At 50.0% G+C, this 27,240-nt stretch overlaps 2 protein-coding genes across 5 annotated transcripts in view; one reads left to right on the forward strand and one right to left on the reverse strand.

Moving 5' to 3' along the window:
• SEPTIN11 (septin 11) overlaps window positions 1–24,866 on the reverse strand; it is a 67,147-nt gene extending 42,281 nt beyond the window's left edge. Inside the window, exons 1-2 of one of the 4 annotated variants that reach the window (XM_064450678.1) lie at window positions 24,749–24,866; window positions 16,295–16,388 (exon numbers count right to left, since the gene is read on the reverse strand). Coding sequence is in view for 2 of the 4 variants with exons in the window: in XM_064450676.1 (XP_064306746.1) it covers window positions 14,400–14,426 (27 nt within the window). In the remaining 2 variants the exon portion in view is untranslated. Of the gene's footprint in view, window positions 1–13,457; window positions 13,480–14,399; window positions 14,520–16,294; window positions 16,389–24,748 lie in introns of those variants that run through there. The other 3 variants (XM_064450679.1, XM_064450676.1, XM_064450677.1) reach the window with 3 other exon arrangements.
• On the forward strand, window positions 19,525–22,063 carry SOWAHB (sosondowah ankyrin repeat domain family member B). Its single transcript, XM_064450685.1, has one exon. It carries the CDS (start codon window positions 19,638–19,640, stop codon window positions 21,855–21,857), a length of 2,220 nt encoding a protein of 739 aa, XP_064306755.1. The 5' UTR covers window positions 19,525–19,637; the 3' UTR covers window positions 21,858–22,063.
• Window positions 24,867–27,240: the final 2,374 nt, after the last annotated feature.

Raw genomic sequence — 27,240 nt, forward strand, 5'->3', positions numbered from 1 at the left:
TTTTCTTACTTATAAGTAGTTCTGAGATCTCGATCCAAAACCTACTATCAACTTTAGAGGGCCCAATGCTCCAGCTGTGAAAAGTTTATTCCATCAGGAAAACAAAGAACACCACCAAACAAAAAAGGGCAAATAATCCCTTATAACCTCAGGAAGCATACTGCACACTAACCTGACAAAAAACACCAAGGTTTTCCAGTCCTAAGAGTTCCATGGTCATCAAGTCTCCTCTCAGACAACACTCCCAGGGCACATTGGCAGGAAAGGAAGCGGCTCTGTCTTCTGAGGGCTTATTCTTTCATTTCCCCTCGTGTCGGCAAGGGGAATTGGCCCCTGCTGCACACCCCAAGAATACATCCAGCATCACCCATGCAGTAAGGTGATAAAAGATGTTGCAGTCACATATTTAGTGGCACAAAAGAGCCAACTGATTTATAAACTTGGGGGGGAAGCAGCCATGTATTAGCATCACCATATACACTTAATCAAATTCACTTAATGACTAATAGACACAGCCATGCCCTGCATGCTTTCCCATGACTATTCTAAGATCCCTCTGAGAAAACAATGCACATCCATAACTTGGCAGCAGGTGCATGACCAAAGCCTGTAACCCTCTGTACTACATCAGTGATTTGCCATTTTCCAGGTGTTTAATACAAAGAGGGTCACAAGACCTTTGGCCAGCACTCAAGAGCAAGGTAAACTAGCAGGCACAGTTCCCATTTGATAACTCCAGGCATCAGAGACAATTCCCCTTAGAATCCACTACAAGGTACAGCACACAGCTTTATACCTTTTGACCTGATCAAAGTATGGATACTTCCATCTCTAAAATGAAGGAGACTGACTTTCTAGTCATTGGATTTTTCCCCCACCCCTACTACCAGCAGGAAGGGGGTTTTGAGTTTGGTTTCTCCCCTCACCCCAACAGTTCCAGAAACAGCCTTGCTACTGCTATTTTTTTGAAAAGCCCTCCATCCCAACACAGTCCCTGGCAGAGCTGCATACTCAGTGATCTCACTGGGTATGACAAAGCTCCAGAACATCTGAGGATTACCCTTGTATTTCAACCTGCCCACTAGAAAGACAGACATTTGTAACAAGAGACACTAAGCAGTCCTTCACACGTATAGTAGGAGCAACACTTGGCCTGGAAATGAGAGGAGAGGTGCTTTCATGGCAGACAAAGGGATAAGCTGCATGAGGACAGCAAACGTGTTATCCAAGGCTTCTGAAAGCAGCAGCTGCCAGCGTAGCCAGGTCTGCGCAGCACCCGGTACCCCGCAGCTGGGAGGAGCGGCTCTCTTTGCTGAGCGCTCCAACTGTGGACCCAGCTTATTTTGCAAAAACTATGGGGGGTAGCTGCAAATGTCATTTTTCTTCCCATGAAATGGGACGTTTACTGGCAATGCTCCGCTGGCCATAAACACTTCATTGTGCTTCCCAGCACCATGGCTCTGCTAGGAAAGAGCCCGCACTAAAAACACGGTTTGGTTATCAGTCTCTTTTGAAAGAAAGACCCCGTGCCTTACAGCCAACACTTATTTAAAAGATTACATGCTTTACAGGAACACAGAGTCTTTAACCAGAGAACACTGAACTTTCATTTGAGCTGGTCACTGACCCCCCCGTACAGGCAACACAGAGGTTCCCACCGCCTCAGCAGTGAGCTCATACCACCAGCATAGCCTCTGCAGAGCTCCAACAGCCCCCAAGTAAGGTGGGCAACACTCTGTGCCGGCTGTTTCCCTACAGGTGACAGGTACAGGCTGAGCTACAACATTGCCCAGTGCCCCTCTCAGGTAACAACACCCCACCAACCCCCGTGGGTCTTTGAGGAGCTTCTGCTTGGCAACAGCCCAACCTCCATGAGCAAACCCGACATGGGAGTTTCACCCTCCTGTCTGAAGGCAGTGTCTCCTCCACCCAGTAGCTCAGACTGAGCCACAAAATGTTTCTGGGCTCCAACACCACCAAAAGACCCCTGCAGAAGCGAACAGCTCCAGCTACTCAGATTCAAGCACTGCTCCACCGCGTGACCACGTCTGGAGGCACAAGGTGCAAAGACACACCAGGTAACGCAGATTAACTACAGCCACTCTCCTTGTAGTCTTCTGTAATTAATTCCCAAAGCAGAAGATTCTCACAGCTAATGGTACAGAAGAACTTGTACAAAGAGAGTGAGACACACTGAGCGCTAGCAAAGGTAGCTATCATGTAAGGTGCTCCTCAAGTCTGCAGATACACTTTGTTATTAAAGCCAACACGAGGGGAAACGCCAGACTTCAATGGTGTTTTCAGCCCTGCCACAGAGCAGCTGGATGAGCAGAGAGCAAACAAACCGCAATTAGTAGGAGGCAGGCACTGACCCTGCCCTACGGGCTGTCGAAGGCTTCCCATCCGCATACCAAGCTCCTGAATGCCTTTCTGAGCTGGACCTTTGGCTTCTGGTATCTTGGTCCCAGTCTGCCTGCAGTGTTGCGACAGTTTAATTAAAAGCAGAAGGCTGAAAAGCTGGAAACAGGCAGGGGAGTGCTGCTGGGTTCACATCTGGCTCTCAGGTTTGGTGCCGAAGCAAGGCTTCCATTTCTTCAGCTGCAGAAAAGGCACCCAACACCAAGCTCCCAAGCCAGGTAACAGGTCTGTAATAGTACTGAGCTGCCTCGGAGCTGTGAGATCAAGTAACCTGGCATTTGCCCATACAGTCAAGTACTTAAAGGGAATCGTCTTCCCAAATGACAGATATTGCAAAGGCTGTTTGGGAAAAGCCAGTAGCTAAAAATGTCTCCCTGTGTTGCTTCCCACTTCTTGTTCGAAGCATGAAGAATACTCATATTTAATACATTTCTGCTCACTTCAGAATATCCTGCCTAGAGCCCAGTGCTGCTCTGCAGAAGGGCCAGTCTTAACGAACTAAGCTTGACACTTCCAAACATTACCCTGAGCTAATCCAATGTTATTTTTCCTGCAGCAGGCCACTGCTCACAAGACCACTGGCAGAGATTTGCAAGCCACTGGCATTCACCCACGTGCTCGCTGGAATAATTTTCTTCTGAATTCATAAATTATTCCACACACAGACCTCTACATCATCTATTAACTGTCGATGGAGCTCTGCTCAAAAGTTACACAGCTGCCAGTATGCACCCCCACAGAGGAACGAATGGTGGCCACCACATTCTGCTTGGACTGTCCACCCCAGTCATGTTTGTACCTTAAAGAAAAGCAAAAGCAGTCAGACCCAGACTTACTTTTAATTTCTGCCCTCCTATCAAGACCTGGGCTGCAGCAATCCGTGCCACTGCTTGTAACAGACTAGCGTTAAACCCGCACTTCCAATGCTATTCCTTGATACAACTCAAAAGCAAACAAAAAATTCACTAGCGTATTACCCATCTGAACAGTCCAGCTACTCAGACTTCTCCCAGACAGTCAAGCTAAATGCATACCTTGTAGAATTCAAAGTCTTGCAACCTTATGAGTACAGACAATACATACTCTGCTCCACTTCGCTGAAATGCATCACTCCAGGACAACTTTTGGAAGGGAAGAATGGAACATTTTGTTAGGCTGGTTCCCCAAATAACAATAATGAGCAAGAGGATCTGCCATTAGCTTGCATCTCCTGCAGTTACTTTATGCTGTAGCTTTGTTAACTCACACTACTCTGATTTCTCATCCTCTTTTTGCCCTAAGAGGTGTCACTCCAACCAAGTGTGATCTAGTACCCAGGTGCACCAGCCACCTCTCATCCCACTGCCTTGGCAGGAGAGCACAGAGGCACCCCACGACAGGCTGCTCTCCTGCAGCCAGATGTGCAAGGGCAGAGTGCTGTGCCAGCGCATAGCCTCATGAGCTACCATCCCACACAAGTCACAGGCTGCCCATATTGGATCCAACTTTCCAGGCTCAATCTCAACTCCCTTTTCCCCCCTCAGAAGCACCAGGATAGGCAGCAGGGCATGTCAGGTAACCCTCTGTAAGCAAAGCGCTGAACTGTTTAGCTTAGCCAACTAACCGTGCCAGCACATACCACATAACAGCTGAGCACGAGTCGACCGTGGAGCAAGAACAACTGTGACAGATGAGCAGGGGTGCTGCCGAGCAAGCCCGCTCCACTGCGCCGTGCTTCATCTCTCTACAGCGGCAAAGCTTTAAAGACCTGACAGGGCAGGTAAGTCCTGTCACAATTTTACAGAGCCAAACCTAAGGATTCAGGGAGACAAACACACCCAAAGGCAAATTTAGCCTGTTCTGAGCAAGCGTTTCCTACAGAGGACTAGGCAAGATTAGTTCACATGAAGGAGCTTCCTGCTCTAACGTGCTCTACAACTCCAAGTGCTGCAGACCCACCTATCCCAAAACCAGGGCGCAATTCCCATGTGCGGTGCATGTTTTTGCCCTTGGCTCGAATTATTTAATGAGATACACCAAAGCAAGTCATCTGCTGCTGCACATTCCTTATTAACACTGCAAAGGCAATGCAGCAGTCTCCACCTCTGCATTGCTCAAAGCAGAAGGTAACGCACGAAGCCACACGCAGTGCTGCATGTGTTGCTTACACCCCAGAGCAACTGGGTCTGACAGGTAAATAACTGCTCTGGGAACTTGGTACGCCTTCAAAGAGGAAGCCTAAAGCCCAGCTCCTCCTCCCTCCCTCTCACGACTGTCCGTGAGAAAGAGATGGGTTTGTAGATGCAGCATCAAGGCTCCCACAGTATCAGCATTGCTCAGGAGCCTGGTCCTGCGGCAGACCAGCACATGTTGACCCCAGGAGAGTCAGTGCAGGCAGAAGAACAGCCTTTCCTCAGGTGCATTATATTTTCACGTCTCCTTGGGCCACTCAGTAGCCCCCAAGGGTGTAAACTGGATCATACACCTCAAAAGCAGACTTGCACGGTGCCCGTTCTTGTCTAAGAGCCAGGAAGACAGCACCCATCCAACCACCTCCATCCTCCCTCCTACCATTCAGCACCACAGAACACAAGATGCTGGGCCACGACCCTCCTCTGCAAGGCACTGCATCAAACTTGAAAAACCAGGTCCTGATCTGATCCTGCCCCAATCTTTCAGCAGGCAGAGACCCATCTAACACAATTAGTGCGGATCGGGCAGCATCTGCATGTTTTTGTCTTGGGACTTCTTACTGTGTATTTTACTTCGGGATCAACCACCCAGTTCACACCAGAAACAGCCACCGTTTTCTAGCCTGCATGAACTTTATACTTCCCTTTATTGCATGTAAGCTGTATTGCAGCTACCCTGTCTGGATTTATACTTCTCACTTTCTGTCTCATCCCGCTGGAAGAAATCATCAGGTTGCTTGGTTAGGCTATTAAAAAAACGCCATTGCTTTCCTTAGGTTATATGAAAACCAGGTAATGCACATCCCATGTAAAAACTGCTTTTCTGAGCTCCACTCCTGGAGAGGCCAAGCCCAGGGGAAACATGGCTGTGTTCAGTAACGGACAATAGTCACACATCAGACTACAGTTTCAAATAATGTTTTTGTTTAAAATAGAAAACCAAAACACTTCTGCCTTTGATGTTGAAGTGGTTCTGGCCTGCAACTGAGAAACTCACCATGTCTTAGGAATGCTCTACTTGAAAACTGCCCTCAACTACATTTACATAAACCCAGAGAAACAAGGTCAGCAGGGTTATTCATGCTGCTCACTTTTAAACCCTTCATTATAGAAATAACTTGTAAAATCTCCTTCAAAACGTAACTTGCATCTTACCCTTTTCAAAACAGTCGTTTTCTTGAACATGTTTTTAATTGAAAGCAGAAGTCTGGTGATGCTTCTGCGCCCTAAGATCTCCCTAGATTTGGTGCAACAGGGCTAGGTTTGTAAAGGTGACTATGGCCACGCTATTAATACACTGATCACAGCTTTGCACCTTACAGAACAAGGGGATTGTCATCCGCTTTACAGATAGAGAGAACAAAGGCATCCCAAAACAAGGGTATTTGCCCAAGACCACCCAGCAAATCAGCAGCTGAAACACTAAGCGCACACAAAATCACACAAGCCCCAATCCCACATAGCTCTTGTAATTAATCATCTAATAATGAATAATCGCATAATTCCAAACGCTGAATAACAGAAGTGCTTTTCAGCAGTATGAATATTCAGCTACCTGGAAACACAAAACCCAAGGTTCCCCTGACACTACCGCTTTTTGGCAATTATATATCAGAAACCTAACTAAATCAGTGACCATCAGCTGTACATCCCAGAAAATAAGGCACTTCTTCCAGAAGTAGTTTAGCCTCAAGTTTCAGCCCAGCTTCTTTGTAATTCAGAGCATCAGGAAGGGTTTACCACTGCTTCGCTGAAGAGCTGGCCCGGGGCCAAAGCAAGACTTTTATAAGCAAGTTTACCCCACTATGAAGCAGCTCCCAGGTCTGGTGCCACCTTCCACCTCCACCAGCCACCAGGGACTTGTGCTGCAGCCACCAAAAGCTCCCCCACTCGCCGCAAGACCTGAACATTTATTAGGCCTACAAAGACAGGAGTGCTCTGCAAGAGCTCACTCAAAGCCAGAAAGGAGGGCTGCCTCTGGACTCTGGCTAAGGGACTCATTTCATGACTTCCAAAATGGGTCCGGCACAGTGGAATAGCACCTTCTAGGTGCAGGAGCTGGTGCACAGGCAGCACTCTGGTCTGTCTCATGCCCAATTCCGACAGGAACCCCTCACACATCAGCCTTGACACTGATGAGGGAGCACCCTCAGGCCCCTGGAGACCTGCTCCCCAAAGACGCTTAGCGCCTCTCACCCCCACAACAGCCCAGGGGACTGGCTGGCACCTTGCACCTTCTCAACAGCAGGCTGAAGGCTCAGAAATCCTGATGACTAACCAACCTCTGAAGACAGATTTGAGGGGGCAGCGGGAGAAAAAAACATAAATTAGGTCAAATGCTCCTGGAAAACGCCAATTACTTTATATATAGCGAATTGCACTTGAATGCCACTTAATCTCAGATTGCCGTTGTCAGATATTAGCTGAAATTCCCTGCTTTGCTTCGGCTGCCATATTAAAGTGCCACATATTCAATATTAATGAGACAGATGAAAGAATGAGACTAGGTTGGCATTTTCTGTGATAAAAGACACTTTGAGGGAGGAAAGCATTCATTTAAAAGCATTAAGGATTTTTCTTGGCTTGGAAACTACATACAGTGTACAAGAAAAGAAAAAAGCCATTTTCAAATGTAATCAAAAACCTTAATTTTCTGAATCTATAGGCTAACAAAGGCATAGTTACTGATTCATTATTTCTTCTGTTAGCAGCAGCAGCAAGTTGAGTTACATGGCCACAACTAGGGAAAGGTTTCCAGGTAAAATTGCTGACATTGCTTTGACAAATGCCTTTTTCCCCCCCTCCCCCAACATCTACGCCCTTACACCCTTGTGCTTACATGCAGACAAAAAAAATTCAGAGCAGAACTGTGAGTGACCAAGAAATGGCACAATGAGACCTGCCGTAGCTCAACCTGGACACAAAAGAGATTTGGGGTAAGAAAAAGCAGCTGCCAATGGATATGGTAGAGCGGTGTGATTTACCGCTAGAGCAAGTCACCAGACGATCTAGCTAAATCCCTGCTTCTCTTGGGATCTTGACATGAAGACTTGAGGACTATGCATATGTTCAGTCCCAGACGGCTGCGTTAAGCCTTATAATCACTGCTAGCACTTATGGCTAGCAACGTACCTGCTCACAGTATGACAACCTAATCTTTCAGCCATAAAATCCGAGAATAAAAGAGAAATGCTTCCAGTTGTTTAATTCAGCATTTTTTTTACATCGTCTTGGCATCTCAAACCAGGAACAAAACAAAAGCAAAGACTATAGAAATATCATTAGCCATGCCGTTTCTAACTTCATTCTGCAGATATCCAAGAAATTTAATTCTACCGATTAAAAGACCAGAGGAAAAAGTTCCATCATGTGAGGAAGCAAGAGAAGTAAAATCCAATTTTTGCACAACCTCTTTATTGGCAACTCTGTACATTTCCTACACACATCTGGAGGATGTGGGGTAATCCATGTTATTGCAGAAAGATGCCAAGAACGAGCATCAATGATAATCACATACCTTCACCTCTCCAGGTTGCAAGTTTCTTATTTCCAAGCTAGGCTGTTGCCTGCCAAATTTTGGGAAAATAAAGCCAGGACCATTGCCCTTGACTCATCTGAAAGCTGCCAAAACCTCCTAGGCCGACTCAGATCGGAAGAGATGGGTTTTCACAGAGCCTGAAAGGAGACTATTCGTGTGCTTCAAAATGCAAAGACTTGGCTGTGCCTGCAAGCAGGAATCTCTATCCCAAAGAATAAAAGCAGACTCGCAATTTGATCTCTACTGCAGTTTGTGCTCTTGTACCTCACTGCGAATCAGTCACTGTACTGCTCTGCAGAAGGGAGAAATACAAGCTCACACTGTCACCGAGCAAGCCAAGCAAGCCACCTACCAAACTGACTCCTCTACCACCTTAGCCTTGTTTACTGACAAAAACAGAGGCTGCCACCGCCACCACCAGACCGTCAGAACCTTAATTCACACCAGGGTAATATGCTTAACAGCAGCATTTAGCACACTTGGTGCATTCAACACGCATCTGGCAAATAGATTCTGTGGAATCTCTTGCTTACAGGGGACATGATACTTGACATTGCACCCAGTTAACCCCCTGGCAAAACACCAACAGACTTCACAGAACACCTTCAGAATGACAGACAGCCCCAAACAGCCCTGCAAATTATTACAAAGATCCTCCTCAGGATTCAAAACACTGTCTCTCCACTTCCACTCCCATCACATGAGCAGTTAATATCATTTCCCAATTAATTACATGAGACGCATGCAGATTTCCAGAAACAATTCCTATTGGAACTACTGCTGTGCACAGGCATCGGTTCTCAGGAGCTGCTGGCAAAGCCAGCAACATCTGTGGCAAAACCAAAATATTTCTAAAACGAGTCTTTTTCTATTAGCCCGTGCCAAGTATTCATGACCAGATCTGGTAAAGAAGTAACCCGCAATTACAGTACTTCAGTAACACATTTCCAACAGCTAAATCCTATCTGAAAATAAATCTGGCACGCAGAAACGGTAACAGAAAATCCAATTAGATAATAGAAAGATCTAAAGAAGCTATAAGCTGGAACGGAAAAAGAAAAAAACCCAAACCAAAACCCGTAGTAGTCTGCTCTTTGCCTTCACCTTATGTGGGATGCTACTAAAGAAAATAAAAAGCCTAAGCCTGCAAGGAAAAGGTTCAGCTCTTCCTTATTTCCAGCAACTTCAAAAGCTCGAACTGCAAAATCAGATCCTAAGGCTAGGTAGCCACTTCTCTAAACAGAAGCAGAGTCTGTATTTTTGAAGGAGTCCCAAAGACAGCTCAAGACTTGTCAATTGCAGAGCTCAGCAAAATATTTGTACTAGTAGTGAAACAGCAACAGCCGCCTCTGGACTATGTATCTCATGCCAGCAGCGGGTATCACTTATATCAGATGAGCAGAGAGCAAAGCCACAAGAAGGCTTGCAGAAAGGATGGGTGCTGCTAATGGAAAACCACAGGGAACTTTTACTCCTCGCAGCTCTTTCTCCACCACCTCATGCAATGCCTACACCTGCATTAATCACACCTGCCCAAGCTGTGGATGGAAACAGCTCTGGTGACTTGGGCAAGTCCTGGCCCACATATATCTAGAGTGTAGAGGAGGGGGAAAGGCACCCGGATGTAACGAGTCAGCCAAGAATGAGCATGTCTTATCTCACCGAATGCATCACACTGCAACATGCAAACTAGCACTTATAATAAAATAAGGAGAAAGAAGGATATTTGGGGTAATTTTTGTTACCATGCCTCTTCACTAAAACAGCAGGACCTTGAACTTGGTTTTCTCCTCTCATCTGGAGCATTCCGAATGCATCTGGAGCATGTTAGCCAAATGCTAACAATACCATGGTGTTTGTCTGAACCATTTTTACACATCACTTATTACAGTAGGCTGGATAGCTGTTCACAGAGCTGGAAGTGAAGGCAGCTAGATAGTCTACCTAAAAAAAGCTTGAAGTACTATTGTGGGCCTTGCTTAGTTTCTGTCTAAATCACCTGGTTGCACTTAACTGTTCTGAGCTGACACTGCTTCATTACCTTTTCCTGAAAGAGTCACTGTAGCATATAGGACCAAAGCCTAGAGCCAAACCAAGCCACCAAAGAGGCTGGACAAGGTAGAAGCTTTTGCCAAGCCAACAGGAGCCCCTGTCCCCTTGGCATCTCTCCGGCAAAGGAAGCCACAAGCTCCTGAGCTGCTTCATGCCCATCCTCCCAGCACTACCTCGAGAAGAAGAGGCATACCAGGGGCACAAAAGGAGCAACAACCCTAGAATCTCTCCAGAGCAGGCAGGCAGCCAGCCAAGCCATCTCTCTCAGGGGCTGCAGGGGTGGGAAGGGGACATAGAAAACATGCCTCAGTGCTGAATAAATATTTTACTTCTCAGATTCATGCTGCTTACTTAATCAATCCCCATCACTATTTCAGAGGCCCTATTCAGACACTGAAATTCATTCCCCATGATCTCATCTATACAAAAATCAGGATTTTCCAAGTATCACCATCAGATCCTGTCTGCAGGTCAGCTCCTGCCCAGGGGTGGGCTGGACACATAACCTGCCCCATGACTGAGGCTGTGCTGAAAACAAGGCAAGGAGGGAGGCAGGTTCCCACCATTGTTCACATCAACAGGAGCAATGAGAATTGTCTGAAAGAATTTCCTACTGCAGACAAGGCACCAAACTGAATAAAGGAAATGAAGAATTCACAAACTAAAATATACTCCTGAGTGCACCACCCAGGTCTGCTTCCCTGGTGCAGGCGGCCAAGCCAGGCCAGGCCCAAAAATCCACATTTCTCAGCTGAAAGCAGGCAAGGAAGCCAAAACCCATGCCCCTGGCCATCTCGGCAGCACCACCCAAAACCACGCCATCGTCACTTTCACCGAGAAGACAGTCCGCAGCCCCATGATGCTCCCTGAAGGACACCTGACAGCAGGGACAGCTCAGCCTTGCACTTAACTTGGAAAGCGACAAGCTGCAAAGTATGCAGGGCACTGCCAACCCATGCCTGGAGCACGACAACCCACCCCCTTCCCTAGGGTCCATCCTGACCCACCTCGTCCCCCAACAGTCCTCTCAGTCTCAGCTCTCCACCTGCAATAGCTCCTTTCCTACCCAGTCATGCCTTTGTCATGACGATGACCAGACACTCAGCTACACACAGCACCGAAACACTCGAGACAAAGATGTATCCCCTTTCTTAGTGCTCATCTCACTGCCCAAAATCAGTGGTCATCGCAGCCCTGCCCCACTCACGGATGTGGCTTTCCAAAGGCGCTACCCCACAGCTCTTTCCGACCCCAGTGGGTGTTGTCAGATCTACTGTTCAGAGAAAGGCAAAGCAGGTGAATTCTTCAGCTCCATCAGCCCTGCTCTACCTTCTTTCTCTCTCATCCCCTACCCTCCATGGAAACTGGCAGTCTCTCATTATCAAGTATTTTTAAAACAGATTGAAGAATAGACTGTGCTGTTTTAATCTCTCAGATAACATTTGCCATGGCCCCCATGTAAAATTTGTATTCCAGGTTCATTTCCCATCAATTTTTGTTTGACTTGGAGGGGAGTATATGTTAGTGTATACATATGAGTAAATATTAGTTTTGATCCTTTAACTAGGCCAAGCTATGATTCTGTAAACATTTAAGTTAAACAAATAAAGGGAAAGGTAGGGAAGCCAGAACCTTCTTCCATGCTCTGAACTACTGCAAAACCATCCAGCACTGGTCAAGATGCCAGGAATTAACCCCGGAGGAGGAAGGGGGTCCCCTATCTAGCACATCTCAGCAGCTTCCAGACTGCAAGTGGCTTACCTTACACTGAGCCCAGATACAGCCAGCACAGGCGACCATATGCATCCTTCCACCCCAACACATGTTTAAGCATACACGTGGCTTTCGTCAGCTAAGAGGTCCCATGGCAGCTCCCAGCACCAATCCTGCCAAAACTTTGCTTATGCATGCCTTCATATTTACATACCGAGATCACTCTCTATTAAGTCAAATGAAATTATAGGCAGTGTATTACACATGTGCCTTCACATCTGTGGGATCAGGGCCTTCAAATAAAAGCCACCCATCCTACCAAAACACACCCTGCTCAGCTACAATTAAGCACATACACTTCAGAGCAGTTCGCTGAAGTTATTTTTTATGCATGCTTTTACAATTAACATAATATTATATCCTGCCAGGACACAAAGGTTGTGACTCAGGAATGTTATCTTAGTTTTAAGGCAACCTGACTCACTTTTCATTTCATTCCCTTTCTTCCCCCCTTCCTTTAGCTCTGTCCCCATGCTCCCTCCAAGACGACGCATGCTACTCGGAGACCTTATAAAATATGATTATTACATTGAAAGCTTGATAGGCAAACATTTGTCAGCCTTGCCTTGCTCCACCATATAATTAACTATTTCTTCAAACTCCCTGCCACCCCCCAGCAACACAACAGCAGCACGCAAAGTGGCAGCAGAGAGATTAGATAAGGAGGCATACAAGACAAAACACCCCAACACCTACCAAACACCAGCCCACTGTCCTTTCTTCTCTTATCACCCCAAGATAAAACAAGTCTCTACTCCAAGCAGCACTGATTCTGGAGGATGAACTCTGCCCACTGGCTGCTTCCAAGGAAGTTGAGTGCCCTCATCTTTCCCTCTCCCACATGAACGTGCCTCTCATGCTGAAGGATGCTTTATTCTGTAGTCAGTCCCACTGGACTGGGCTCAGTGACACATAAAAATGCATCTAGTTTACTGGTGCAAAACCCTCTGTGGATGCTGTTTTGGGATTGCTAGTGGACTTTGATTAACCAAAAGATGCGAGAGGCTGAATAGCGGCATGCATTTACTATAATGACAGAAAAAATACAGCAAAACTAATACACAAGAACAAATGGCAATCACATCTTGCAATGAGCCACATTCCTGAGTCTATTCATGTTGCAACGCTGCTCTACACAAAACGGCTCTGCTTGGCAATACCCTTCAGTCTACCCTAAAAACCAGTGAATTAGTGATTTCAATGCATCTTCTTATACTGAAAGACAAACTTAGATTTCCAAGCATGCTTTAAAGCTTAAGATCAAGGAATTCTTTCAGAAGAAGCTTGACAAACAGCTAGTATAATTTGTAGGTATTCCGTTAACTGAGATCAGCTCTTGTTTTCCTTAGCAGGATAATTTCCCCACCAATAGTAACACCATTAACCCCATTCTTCATATGTTCACTATGACACATCAAAGGAACCATATAGCCCCCCCAGATCCATAAGCGCATAATAAACAGTAAAAGAAGCCGTCTCAACCGAGTCACATCTTGAACACAGACCATTTTCTTACAATGAGAAGGAGCCACATTCAAGTCCTCCGCTCATGGGCAACATCTGTTTTACTCGCAAGCACTGAAAAAGTTACTGGGAAGTCAGTCAAGTCTCTCTCCCTCCCCCGGCCGATGCACAAAAGTGCATTCAGTCGGGGCACGGTGGAGTTTCATTCACGTTTCGGCAAGCTGGATACAAGAGAGGCTGGTCGGTTTGGTTTTTTCCGGGAACAGCATCTGTTAGGTTTTGTGGGTTTGTTTTATGGGTTTTTTTATTCCTCTTCCTCTCTATAAAGGGGAAATCCTTTGTCTTTCTCAACATGGATGTAAAAAAACTCCCGGCCACCGCATCCCCGGAAAAACGGTCACGCTGGAAGATGCGGAACACGCGTGCCCCTCGGAAGTCTCTCACGCCGGGATTTCCACGACCGCTGCCCGCCGCCGCCGAGCGCTCAAAACCTGTCCCCAGGGGCTGCGGGCACCTCCCCGACCGCCCGGCTGCCCACCCTGTCCGAGGCGCAGCCCTCCCCGCTCCCAAGTTTTCCCATCCACGGGAGTCGGCGGGGCAGAAACACCCTCGGCAAGCCACCGAACGCGGCCCCAGCCCCGGCGGGAGCAGCCCAGGGACCACCCCCGGCGTCTCCCCGCCGCTCAACGCCAAGGGCTCCGGGATGAGGTGCCCGCCGCCGCCGCCGCGCCCGGCCCCACTGCAACAAAGAGCCGCGGCCCCAAACCGGGGCGAAAAAGTTCTACGCGCCTCCCCCCGCCCCGGGAACGGGCGGAAGCGGGGGCACCCCGGCGAGCCCGCCGCCCGCCCCTCCTTACACGCCGAGAACCCCTACAATCCCCGGCATGGCATCCCCAGCACTGCACGCCGCCGGACTCGGGCGGTTCGCCCCCAGCACCGCATTGCACCGCAGCCCCGGCACGGCTCCCCGCCGCCGCACCCACCGCCGGTCTCCCCACGGCCACGGCCATCGCGTTGCAGTGCGCTGCGCTCCCCGGCCCGCCGCCCCCGTCTCTGCGCTGGCTGCTAGGGCTGCAACATGGCCACCCGGCGGGGAGGGCCCATGCGCAATGCAAAGGGGCCGGGCGGCGAGGCGGGACCCCCCCTCTCCCGGCCCTCCCCCGGGGAGCGCGGGCGGCACCGCCCCGCCGCCGCTCGGGGTACCCCGAAAGCTGGCCGGAGCTCGGGGGGCTGCGGTCCGTCCCCAGCAGTAATGGCAATTAATCCCTCTCCTAGCGAGCCCTCCCGGGAGGGGCCACGCTGCTCTGCCCCGCTCCCCGGCCGGCTCCCTGCCAGCCGGTCCCCCTGCCCGTTCCCCGAAAGGATCGCTTTCTCCGACTCCGGCAGCCCCACAGCGATGGGGGGACAGCTGAAAGCTAAGAAACCCATCTGCTCCAGGGGTCCTTGCAAAGAGGCGGCCGAGCAAGCGGCTGAAAAGGTCCTCCTCCTACCGATTTGGTTAAGAGGAAGGACGGGGCTTCGGCAAAGAAATATTTATAACATAGGGGGTCGGACAGGCGCTCCCCCAGCTGGGGCTGTTTGCCAACAGGACCCCCCTGACGCCCTCATGTAACAACACAGAGGGCAAAGCCAGGCTCCTCAGTCTTGTTTCTCTCCTAGCTTTGCCCAACACACACGTACTGCGTTTTTAACGAACCGGGGATACCGAACAGCAGCCATGCCCCGGTGCCCGGTTGTTCTCCCGCTCTAGTAAGTGAGTAACAGGGCTAAAGCGAGGCACCGCCGGCTCTTTGCTGCTCCAGCTGGTAAAACACTTAACATCCTGATGTTAAGCAAAATACCCCTTTACCTGCAAAAGTGGGAATCTTAGGGCTAAATTCAGCTCTGCTAGCAAGTCTTCAAACAAGACAGCAAAGAAGGAATGGCCCTCCTGGGTCAAATCCTCCACCATTTCGCAAGGTATAAAACCCCGAAAGACAGAGACCTGATTCACCACACACACAGAGGACATGTTGAGTTACAGACACATCACAGCTCCCCTCTTATGTAAGCACCCACAGACACAAAAGAGCCGAAAGGATAAAAGCTGAGAGCAGCTCCTACAAGTAAATGGCACAAAGTAGTAAGGAAACAGACCTCAGGCATACACTTACCATTTGCACACCCTACAAGACAGAACTTTTACCTTTTCACTCCAAAAGACATTTCTGTACACCTATGCATGTGGCTGTGTGTAGAAGGTTACCAAGTTCCAGGCATTTCCTTCCTGTGGCTCTTTTTATCACATTTTGAAGAACTCAGGAACTAGCATTAGAGACCCCCCTCCACCCACACATGTTCCAACAACCCCAAGACTGAAGAGGAACCAAATAAAGTGCACCAGCACTACCTGGCACTCCTCCTCATCTCAGCTAAGGACTTACACCTGGGCAGCAGCCCTTAACTGGGCACAGGTGCAGCCTCCATTAGGAAAGCTGCTACACCAAAAAAACACAACAGGGGTTCTACCAGTAAAATTTTGCAAGCATAATTGACACGGGGCTTTTATCATACTAACGTGTTAGGTGTTACTGCTAATATCGTAGGGAGGCTACTATATTAGATTCCTGTTCTTGCTCTTGTAGCAAATTCCTCCTGCATGCATGGCTCCCGGTGAGGAGGTGCTGAGCATGCCTGTACTGGGAAATGTGCTCAGAGCAGCGCAGCCTCTAGTGGAAGCCTGATGATGGTATCTACAGAGTTACCCTTACTGCACTTGCGGGTGAGGCAGACATAGCTTCCCCCTGCCTGAATTAGAGGCATGCACGATACTCCTGCATAAGCGTAACTTAACTAACACTAACATCTTCTGCGTTTGCAAAACCCTAATGTGACTCACCGTGTCCTTCCTTGGCCTGAAGCTGCGAGAGCTGTGGCCGAGTTTTCTCCACGACACTCATGCATACGGACATTCTTGGGTGTGGCTGTTCACACTGGAGGAGTAGGGGATAAAAAAAACCATAAAGACAAAGAAAAGTTGTGCAATCTTTCTACATCTCAGCTAGTTCCTTGCAATCCTAGTTCCTTGCATTCCTAGTGTTCAGCAGGAAGAAGTAGACCACCCGCATGTTTCATACTTGCTGCTAACAAATCGAAACCGGTTCCGTTCTCCCAAAGCTGTTTTGCATCGTTCTGCAGATATGGTACATCACTGCTTTAATAACCTTCCATCCCAGCTGCGGGGCAATGTGTCAGATTACATGGGATGAGAAAATACACGAGTAGGTACAGAACTTGGGTTAACTTACCTCCTGAGGAAAACCAAACGCAGGTAGAGAGCTCCCTAAAGGCAACACCTTCTTGCACAACAATAGGAAGCTACAAGACTAAGTGGGCTTGTTCTTTTTTTAATGTTGAAGTAATGCTTGATCTGGCCTCCCTTTTGTGGTTAGCACTACCCATAACTTACTCAAATTTCACCCAAAGAATCAAGAGACCTGCTGTGTCCAGAATGCCCAAAGAGGACAAGACTGGGGTAAATCTGGCCATTCTGAAGACCCCTACCCACAGCTAAAGCAACCAGTTTGCAGACAGGGTAAATCATTAAGCATAAGGGGAAACAAAAATCTTTGTAAACCTCTTAGCGTGAAGCAGGCAATGAAGCACCTCCAGGTAGCAGGGCTGCGCTTCTCCCTGCCTGCCTGCAGCATTATACCCCCTTAATCCGCAAATGTGATTTGCAGCTCAGGCTGTTAAGGGGAGAGACGCGTGCCAGCATTTGGTCTGCCTCGGAATCAACGTGAGCTACTCTTCCAGCAGACTTTGCATGTGCCTACAAAGGCTATCAACAGACAGTTATAACCAAATGGGTTACAACCAACTGCCGTATTATTGTCCATCATCTGAGCTATCCAGGAGGCGACTTGCTCCCAGCCAGTAGTGACTGTCAAGTGAGAGGCGTTAGTTTAACCCATTTCACTCAAACAAGATCAGCGAGGCTTTTTTGACCTCAGCAAGGCAAAAGCATCAGCATTCCCTGCCAGTCGCAGTCCTGCAGGTACTTCAGCAGTCACTGAACACTACCTGAGTGTGTTTCACTAACTTCAGGAAATAAGTTTACAGGGTGAGAGCTGACATTCCTCCGGAGAAAAACCTTCTTTTTTAGTCAAAGCTAACCTTATAGTAAGCAAGATAATACCTCCAAAGGTGTTTCAATGAAAATACATCATGGAAAGCCTCCCGCTTACACTTGGTCCATTAAACCAAAACAACACTTTCGTAGTAGTGTTGTCATTTGCCACTGTTATTTACCTGGATTTTTTTTTTTATCTTCACAATCTACCCTCCACTTTTATTTGTGATCAGAACTATATATCATCATGCTCCATTAATTTCATCTCAACCACTTCCAGTGAGAGTGTGCTGCTATCAAACACAGTTGTGTCTGCAATTCAGGGCTCATCAGAAGAGGGAGAAATGTATTTATGCCTTGAGGAACTGTACCAAAAGCATGTGCAAAAAGATAAAACATTAACATGAGCCTTACCCTCTTCCCAGCACTCGCACCCTACTTAGATAAACACTACTGAAGGGATGTAGTTATGCTCTCCCACAATATACACCACAAGGAAAACCAAAAGCAGGATGTGGTGGAGCACCTAGCGCAGTTTCTCTTGCTGTGGCACCCGAGTAACCCACATCTTGGCACGCTGAAAACCTTTTCTGATACATTGCCTAAAGTGTAACTTCTAGAAAGTTGACAGTTTCTTTTAGGGCTGCTTCCACCACTCCAGAGGTTACAGTTTAGCAGTCCTGTAGCTCCACAGGGCAATTTATCCGGCAAAGCGGGAGGATAATGTACTGCAGCGGAAACTAACGCTTCAGAGGTGGCAACGGAAAAGCACAGACCTGTGTAGCTTGCTTAACTTGAGAGCAACGCTGCCGCACGCATCCACTCCAGCGTGTGTTTGCAGGGTCCAAACCTCAAAAGTTCACCTAAGGTTCTGTGTTACCGAAACAGAAATTGCAAGCCTGTACGCACCATCTATTGCAATCTCTGCCAAGGGGTTTGTGAAGGTTCCATATGCTTCTGGGGTTGCAGCGAGCTGGAGGATATTCCAGCTGCCTAGACGACAAGCAGCTAAAAATATTTATGGATACCCAGGAGCCTGCAGTAGAGATGATTTCTGAAGCTTCACTTAGGGCCTGATCCAGACCTCTTTAAAGCCAGTGAGTCTATACTGAGCTCAGTCCCCCCGTGCCTCTGTTCCCTGACTGGGAGACAGAAAAAACCTAGCACACCCTCTGCCCCAGACTTTCCACCCACTCTTCGCTCCCCAAAGCCCTTGGGGCAGGAGCTGTCATTTGTTTGGTCTACACAGGGTACGTTGCCCGCTGGGGCACTGATCTTACCCATCCCTCTCAGCTGTAATGTACACGCTCGCGATAACGGCATTAGTAATACCGAACAATGTAAGATCGCCACTCTGGTACAATGTGTGTCCAACCACCTCAGCCACACAGGGAATACAGAGATGACACGAGACACAGTCTGACTCCAGGCACTCTTGGTATTTGTGTGTGGTTGTCGTACACGGGCACAATCCCACACACTTGCAATAACAGCTACCCTGAACCACATCGCATTAATGTATCTTTATTGCCAGTTTTTCTAAGTCACAGAATCACAGGGCGGTTCGTGTTGGAGGCACCTCTGGAGATGGTCTGGTCCAGGCCCTGCTCAGGCAGGGTCACAAAGAGCAGGATCGCATCCAGTGGATCCAGGAACATCCCCGATGATGGAGACCACAACCTCTCCAAGTAACCTGCTCCAGTATTTAACTGCCCGCACTGGAAAAGAGTCTTTCCTTACACGCAAACGGGATTTCTTGCATTTCAAATCGTGCCTATCGCCTCCTGTCCGTTCGCTGACATAAGGACTGATAAAGTGCTCTCTCGCCCTCCCGCATGCCAGCAAATTAGCCTCGCACCTCCCGGAGCGCTAGCAAGGCTCCTTCACCCCGCCGTTTCTCACCGCTGTCACCCCAGTCGCGCAGCCCCACCGGCCACCACCCCGGGCAAAGGCAACAGGAGGGTGGCGGCCGGCCGCGAAGGAGGAGGAGGAGGAGGAGGCGGAGAGGCCCGGCGCGGCAGGAGGCGGGTTTCCCCGGCGCGGCAGCGCCGCGCACCTGGGTGCAGCACCGAGCACCGAGCCGGAGTACGGAGAGCCGGCAGCCCGGAGCATGGCGCGGGAGCTGAGCCAGGAGGCCGTGCTGGACTTCCTCTGGGGGGCCGGGGGCCGAGCCCCCAACACGGCGCTGCTCCGCCACTTCCAGCGCTTCCTCCGCGACCCGGCGCTATCGGAGCAGCAGCGGCGGGAGCGCCGCGAATACTTCAAGAGCCTCGTTAATTCCTTGGCCACCGTCCACCCCCCCGCCGCCCCCGGCGCCTCCAAGGACATCGTCCTCCGCCGCAGGTACCGCGACCTCCTCGACGAGGAGCTGCCGCCGACGGAGGAACAGCAGGAGAAAGAGGAGAAGCCGCCGCCGCCCCGACGCGACCCCAACCGGCGGCTCTGTCCCCCGGGACAGGCGGCGGAGCAGGGGCGGCCCGGCGGGGGGCAGCCCCCGGGGGTCACCGTCGCGGGGGGCTGCGCCGCCCGGGGGGGACCCTGCTGCGAGTGCCGCCGTGCGCGCCGCGCTGCCGCCCCCCGCCCACCGGGCCCCGGGGCGCCGCCCCCCGCCGGGCCGCCCTGCTCCCTGCCGCCCCCCGCCCGGCCGCCGCCGCCCCCGTATCGGACCCAGCCGCTGTCCTCGGGCCCTTGGGCGCTGCCCCGCGAAGGGCCACCCCGCTACCGGCCCCCGGCGCTGCCGTCGGGTTCTGGGGCGCTGACCCCCGTCGGGCCGCCGCTGCCTCCCGCCGGGCTGACCCCACACCAGACCCTGCAGCTGCCCTCTGCCAGACCCTCCCGGTCCCCGCCGCCGGGGCCCGGGGCGCTGCCTCCCACTGCATCAGCTCCGTTCGGGTCCCCGCCATCCCAACGCCCCAGAGTGCTGCCCCCAACCCAGTCCCTGCCACTGCCATCGGGCCCCGGGGTGCTGTCCTCTGACAGGTTGCCTCAGCCCTGCTCTCCACCGGAGCCCCCCAGCGGGATGCCTCTGCTGAAGGCTCCACCACCGTCAGCAGGCCCAGGGGGGAGGCCACCCATGGGGCCACCCCAGTCCCCACTGCTGTCATCGGGCCCCAGGGTGCTGTCCCGCACCGAGCTGCCCCTAACCCAGTCCTCACCGCCACCCCCATCCTGGTCCCTGCCATTGCTGCTTGCCCCAGGGGTGCTGCCTCTATCCCGGTCCCTGCAGGAACTCCCCACCAACCTCTCCCCATCCCCACAACTTTCATCAGGCCCAGATGTGCTGCCCTCCACCAGGCTGCCCCCATCACAGTCCAGATCCCTGCAGCAAATCCCCACTGGGCCATCCCCGCCAAGGAGATCCAGGGTGCTGACCCCAAATGGACCGAACCAATATCAAGCCCAGCTGCTGCCCCTGTACCAAACCCTGCCACTGCCCTCAGGTCCTGGGGTGCTGTCCTCCACCACGCCACCCCCAACCCAATCCTCACCGCCATCCCCCACCCAGTCATCCCCATTGGGGTCCCTGCAGCCACCCCCTGCCAGACCATCCCAGTCCTTGCTGCCAGCACAGGGTGTCACAAGGTCCCAGGCCCCGGAGAGCAGCCCCCCAGCACCGCTGCCTGTCTTCAGGAGCATCAGATGCCAGCTTGCCTTGTTGGAGGTGAAGGGCATTGCCCCATCGCTACCAGATGACTGTGGGCTGCAACGCCACACCATGCCCCACAAAAGCTCCTCTAGGAATGTCCCAAGCCAGGGGCTGTCGGTGCCACTGGGGCAGCGGGAACACGCCTGGCTAGTGGCGGTGTCAGCGGGGTGCTGGGCTCGGGTGCGGGGGCTCTTCCTGGAAGAGCCGAAGCTGGCCCTGCAGCGGGACTTCATGTCAGGCTTCACGGTCCTTCACTGGCTGGCCAAGCATGGTGATGGGCCAGGCCTGCAGGAACTGGCAGCAGCGGCGCAGCAGGCTGGGCTGGCCCTGGACGTGAACGTCCGCTCGGGATGCGGGTACACTCCACTGCACCTGGCTGCCATACACGGCCACCAGTTTGTCATCAAGGTGCTGGTGCTGCAGCTGGGGTGCCAGGTACAGGTGCGGGACGGCAGCGGGCGCCAGCCCTGGGAGTATCTGGGCAGCTCCACCTCAGGGGAGATCTGGCAGCTCCTGGAGGCACCCCGAGGCACGATTATGTTCCCCACGCAGCCCCTGGCTCGTAGTGTGTCATCTGTCAGCAAGGTCTCGCTGTCCGCTGGTAGAGCAGCACTGCCTGCCTGCCTCAGGCCGCAGCACAGCCACAGGGCAGCATCCCACCGAACCAGCAGTGAGAGTGACTGAGAGCGAGCTCCCTGGCATCCTCTGCTAGTGGAGATGGGACCTTGGGGGCCATCCCGCAAGAGGAAGCCAGGCAGGCAGATTGTGTGAAACAGATTGAACCTATTGAAGAATGTACTTTTAAATTAATCCAATGAACCGTTGTCTGAGCCTGTCTGCCCTCCCTCCCATTTCTCACTTTTCTACCAGTGAGATGACAGAACAACCCTACTGGAAGCACATCTGAACCCTTGGTAGGCAAGTCCTGTGCACCCCTCAGAGCAGGCACCAGCTGCTGGGTGCAGCCACAATCACCAGCACTAGTGGGACCATGGGTTTGGGGTCTCAAACTCTGGTGTGAAGCTCACAGCTTGGCCCCAACTGGGGTAGGGTGCTTGCTTTTGCTTACAGCGACAGATTGTTGTTGGCCCTGGCATTTGCAAAACACTTGTTTACACCTCCTAAGTTCTGGGGAGCAGCTAAAACTGCATCCCTTTTTAATCCCAGCAGACTAAGGATGAGTGCCACTTTTAAAAATGCACCTGATCAAGGTCCAGCGTTCCAGGAAGAGTCCTCAGAGAGTGACTGGCTGTGGAAGAGGGCTGCAGCTGGAGAGTAGAGGAGGGTGTAACACACCCACGCCATTTCGCAGCCCGTCTTGCCCACCAGCCCATGCAGAAAGGAATGCAGGGCAGCATCGCAGCCCTGCTCCTCCCCAGGACTGCCCCAGGCTGCTGGGCAGCAACCGATACCACCCCCTCCTTCCCGTACCTCCAGTCCCTTTCCTCACACCACAGCATTAGGAAGTGGTACCCATGGTGTGGCTAGAGCTCTATTCCCATGCCTGGGGATGGAAAGCGTTCCTGCAGGAATCTCAGTGCGGCAGAAAAGGAGCTGTGCCATGGTACAGCTCCCAGGCTTGTAGGAGGGAGGCAGTTTCATAACCCAAACTGCATTTCCCCAGAGACCCTAGCCCTAAATCACCTCATAGGTGTTTATGTGATGGGAGTGGGGTGAATTAGGGGTCCAGTAGCAGGGAAGAGATGTCCAGTGCAGTCATTCCTGAGAGCTTACAAACAACAAACTGGTTTTAGGAATCTCACTGGATTACGTAGGTCCTGCAGTGTACTCTGCTCTCTGATTTAGCATAAATGAGCTTCTAAACAATCAAAAAATGCAATGGGTTAATCTTCCACCTACTCTGGCTCCCCTATGGATCCTGTATGAAGGCAGGAAGAGAGCTAAGAGACATGAGACAGGGGTTCATCACTGCCTGGTTGATGCTCCTACTGCTGGGTGACCCCAGATATAGGACCAGTGGATGTCAGTGCCTGGGAAACTAGGGCTGCTAGCTCTGCTTCAACATGATGCTTTGGGGCAGACCAGTGCAGTAGGTGGGACTGCTCATCTATTTGAGGCATGCACCTAAATGCCTGCAGTTTCGGGGAGGAACGGGAACCAGGGCAGCAGAACCTGACCCTTGCATAACACACATGCTGGGGAATGCCTTGAGTCCTTCCTCAGGCACTAATTGAGGTCTCCGCTTTGCTTGGGGTTTATTTGAGGAAGGAACTCTTTCCTGCAGAAGGGAAGCTACTCTTGCCTGACTCTGTGGCCACAAAAGGGTGTGGCCTTTTCCCAGCCTGGTTTTCTCCTTTTATAGAGGAAAGAGCTCAGTAAACCAAGGCAGTGTCCTGTGAATGATCATTCCTCCCTGAGAGGACAACACAAGCTTGAACTCATAAGAAATTCAACCCTGATGTGACCTCAGCCATTGGCATACACACCTGGGGGGCCCCCACATGGACTCACCACAGCAGGGAGAATCCTAGGTATCTCCCTTCCTCTTAGATCCAGGTAGGGATTATAGACTCCATGAGCATGAACATGCAAAGCGGCTGTTAACCTGGTAAAATGGGAAGTCTTTTCCACCGCATTCAGAGCCATTGCCACACTTCATATCATGCACCGGGCTCCCTCGGGAAAGGGCTTACTAAAGCCTTCCGTGAGCCTCGGCTAGAAGTTCTTAAAAGCAATCGGTTGGCAGGGGGTATCAGGGATGCCACCAGAGCCCTCATGTACCCCAAGCCTCAGGGAAGAAATACCAAGTGAAAGAAGTTTGTGGGGAACATACTTTTGCTCCACAGCCATCTACAGCTTCCAAAGAATAAGGTTTTCCCCTCACTACCTCCAGTGTTGCTAAAACAAAGACCGAGAAGGACGGTGCTACCTTGGGATTGTCATTTTACAGCCTTTCCATGACCTTTCTTCGTGACGCAAATCTAAGTAGTGCTCTTTTTTCCTGCACACTGTTGCAAGACTTAGTCTGTCATCTTTTTCAAAGCATTTTTCTCTCCCTAGCAGTATTTAGTTCAGCAGTCTAACAACGAGCTGTGAAATCATTTTGTGACCACTGTTTGCTCGCCTGTGGAGATGACACAGACAAGCTGCTTTCTCCAATTTTTAAATTATAAAGCAACCCTTAGGAAGTCTGAAACCGAAAAAAACTTACTGGATCCACTCACTCTGATTTCTCGCCCTAGTATTACTTAGGCATTCTTGGACTGCTAGCATTGGTAACACTGCACAGCTCCTACACCACACTTCTTAAAAGCAGTCGCTGATTGTGGGAATAACCATTCTTTTAACCCACCAAAAGCCTCATCCTCCAAGTTTTCTGCTGGTGAAATAAGCAACGGACAGGCTGAAACTCATCTCCAGCCCATTGTGGGAGGTAGGGCTAGATCTTTCAACAGCCATCTGGAGGAATCACACTGCCACCCTGGAGCATCCGGCAGGCAGGGCAACGCAGGCATCACAGGGCCAGTCCCCCAGGAATAATCCACCCCGGGATATACACACATGAAGCCGGACCACCTCTGTTTCAAAGCACTCCTGAGCTCCTTGCTACTTACTCATCATGCCCTTCCACACCCGTGCACGCTGCTGTTTCCTCATTGCAGGTGGACGGGGCTCCTTGCCTCACACCCAATCCAGGCATCTGATTTTGCACCACCCTGAAACACAGGACACGTCAGGGATTAATGCACAGCAGGACTCTGCCCTCTCCTCTCATTGCTATTAAAAACACACCTCCCACTTGACCAGCTGCTGATGATAAAGTCCACCCCTCTGCTCTCCAATGCTTATCTCTAACCAACTGCTTTGTTCTCTGAAAGCTACGTCCTTTGAAGGAGGGGTGTGTTTTTTCACGCAGTAGCCTTTTCCCACCGCATGCTGTCAAGCCTGTGAACTCGGAGCCTTACAAAGTTACAGCAAAAGTAACTCTGAAAGCACAGTACCCTCCTCATCACCAGCTCCCTCCTCCTGGGGCATATGCCTTCGCACCCACTCATTAGATTGCTAAAAGCAGACAGCACAGGAGAACTGGATGTTGATCTTGATTCATGTGGGTTCTGTCAAGGTCTCACTTGTGTTCCCAAATTGTGGCTCATGCTGCAGCCTTTACTAGCAGAAGTTGTGCAGGTGAGCTGGCTGTCTGATGTGATTGCTCAGCTGTTAATGAAGTACCTTTGTTAGTCACCAACTGTCCTTTGCCTATAGGGTCTTTGTTGCTTAAACCCCATAGAATCCCTTTTATATCACAGGAGTTTGCAAGACTAGTGCTTAAACTATCCATCATTTATGCTGAATGAGGTAAACCCAGCACAGGAGGGAGAGTGTGTCAATTTGCGTCTCATTTTGTGGCAAAGCTATTCTTTGAAGATATGAAGCTCCTCCCACTCAGCAAATCAAAGCTTTTCATCTGAGAGGAGCTTCCCATCTACAAACACACCAAACATACACTAAGCTTCCCAGTCTGAGAGCAGCAAGCCGGTAACGAATTGCCATGCTTCACTTCTGGCTTTTTACAAGCCTCTGGACGCAGACCAAATGCTTTAGCACCAGGGGAATCCCAGCTCAAACAGCCAAAGAGGCTTTCATGCAATTAAAAAAAGTGTTCTTGGACTAAGCAGATGAGCAATACAGCAGAACGTTGCTAACCTAGGCTAATGGCCAGGACATCCTTTGTATCACAGCACTTTCTGAAGCAGTGGGAAAGAGAACTTTTAGAACTAAAAAACAAACATAGCACATGGAAGAAGCCATCACACAAAATGCATTTTTCTCCTACTGTGACAAATTCCATTTGACTTGAATAGTTTAGATATGACTCCACAGCGAGAAAAATGTACCAGTTTTAACAGGTAATGAGACAGCCCCAATTGCTACTAAATCTAGTTGAAGCTGGACTTTTTCCTGACTACCTTTACTGCAAGTAGTACCAGATGGCAGGTTAATAGGGTGGGTTTTACAAGAAGAAAAAACCCCATTTGATTGTCCAGTTTTCTCCAGTCTAAGTCTCCCCATTAAAATGAGAATTGTTAATCCTTCAGGAGAAAAAAATACTGTATTTGGAAACTGAGTCACACAGAAAAACAGTAAAAGTTGAATTCTTAGCTTAGCTATGATAATATCCCTTATCCCCAACATAAGGCTACTTAAACAATGAAACATTGCTTTACAATTAATAAAAAACTTAAACTACTTTAGTAAAAATGTTTAATAACAATATATCAATGCAAGATACTAAAACACTTTCTTTTAACATATATGAAAACCCACTTATTAAATTAGTCTGCCTTCAAAAATAGCTAAAACAAACAACAATACTTCCCCTTCAACAACATGTAAGAGTATCTAAGAATGCCTCTCTGTTGCCTATACATCCCTACTAACGAATATAATCCTCACACCTGAAGAAAATCATAGTACCTATCCCCTTATATAGCCTCTGTGCTGGGTGAGAGCTGCATAAAAGGAGGCTGGGAAATACTGTGTTCTTATTAGATGTAGTAGTTTTGTGGTGAGGGTGGAATTTTGTTGATGCTTACCCAGAGAGCACTGGAGGGCGGGGGGTGTAAAGTAGCAAGAAAGACAAACTAGGTAATCTTCTAGGTGTTGCTTTGTGGTTGAGAGAATACGGTTGTGTGAATTTGGGGGGTGAGGGAAGAAGCAGCCAAGGGTTTTTTATCTTACTTTTTAGGGAAAACTAAGAAAGGATAAATATCAGTGTAGGAAACTTTTAATGCCAAGTATTTAATTATTGGGTCAAAGAAAACAAAGCACTGAGAAGGAGAGGAAGGCTTCACAAGCTGGAAGGGGTGGAAGTAAAGGAAGATACTACAGAAAACCAGAAGAAATACGCCTAACTTAAGAGGTGGTGAGTGGGGAAAAAGTGGTGTGGTTCTTCATATGACCGGAGGGTTCGTTTTGGGTGGCTGTGGGTGAAGTGTTGCAGCCATACGTAGGTTAGTGGTTTGGTGCAGTAAGTGCTATGGATAGCAGGCTTGGTGCTGAGGCGCCCTTGTGTTGAATATCTGACCGTGCACACCAACTTCCAGTG

Source organism: Phalacrocorax carbo, chromosome 4 (assembly GCF_963921805.1).
Source record: "Phalacrocorax carbo chromosome 4, bPhaCar2.1, whole genome shotgun sequence".
NCBI classification, from domain to species: domain Eukaryota; kingdom Metazoa; phylum Chordata; class Aves; order Suliformes; family Phalacrocoracidae; genus Phalacrocorax; species Phalacrocorax carbo.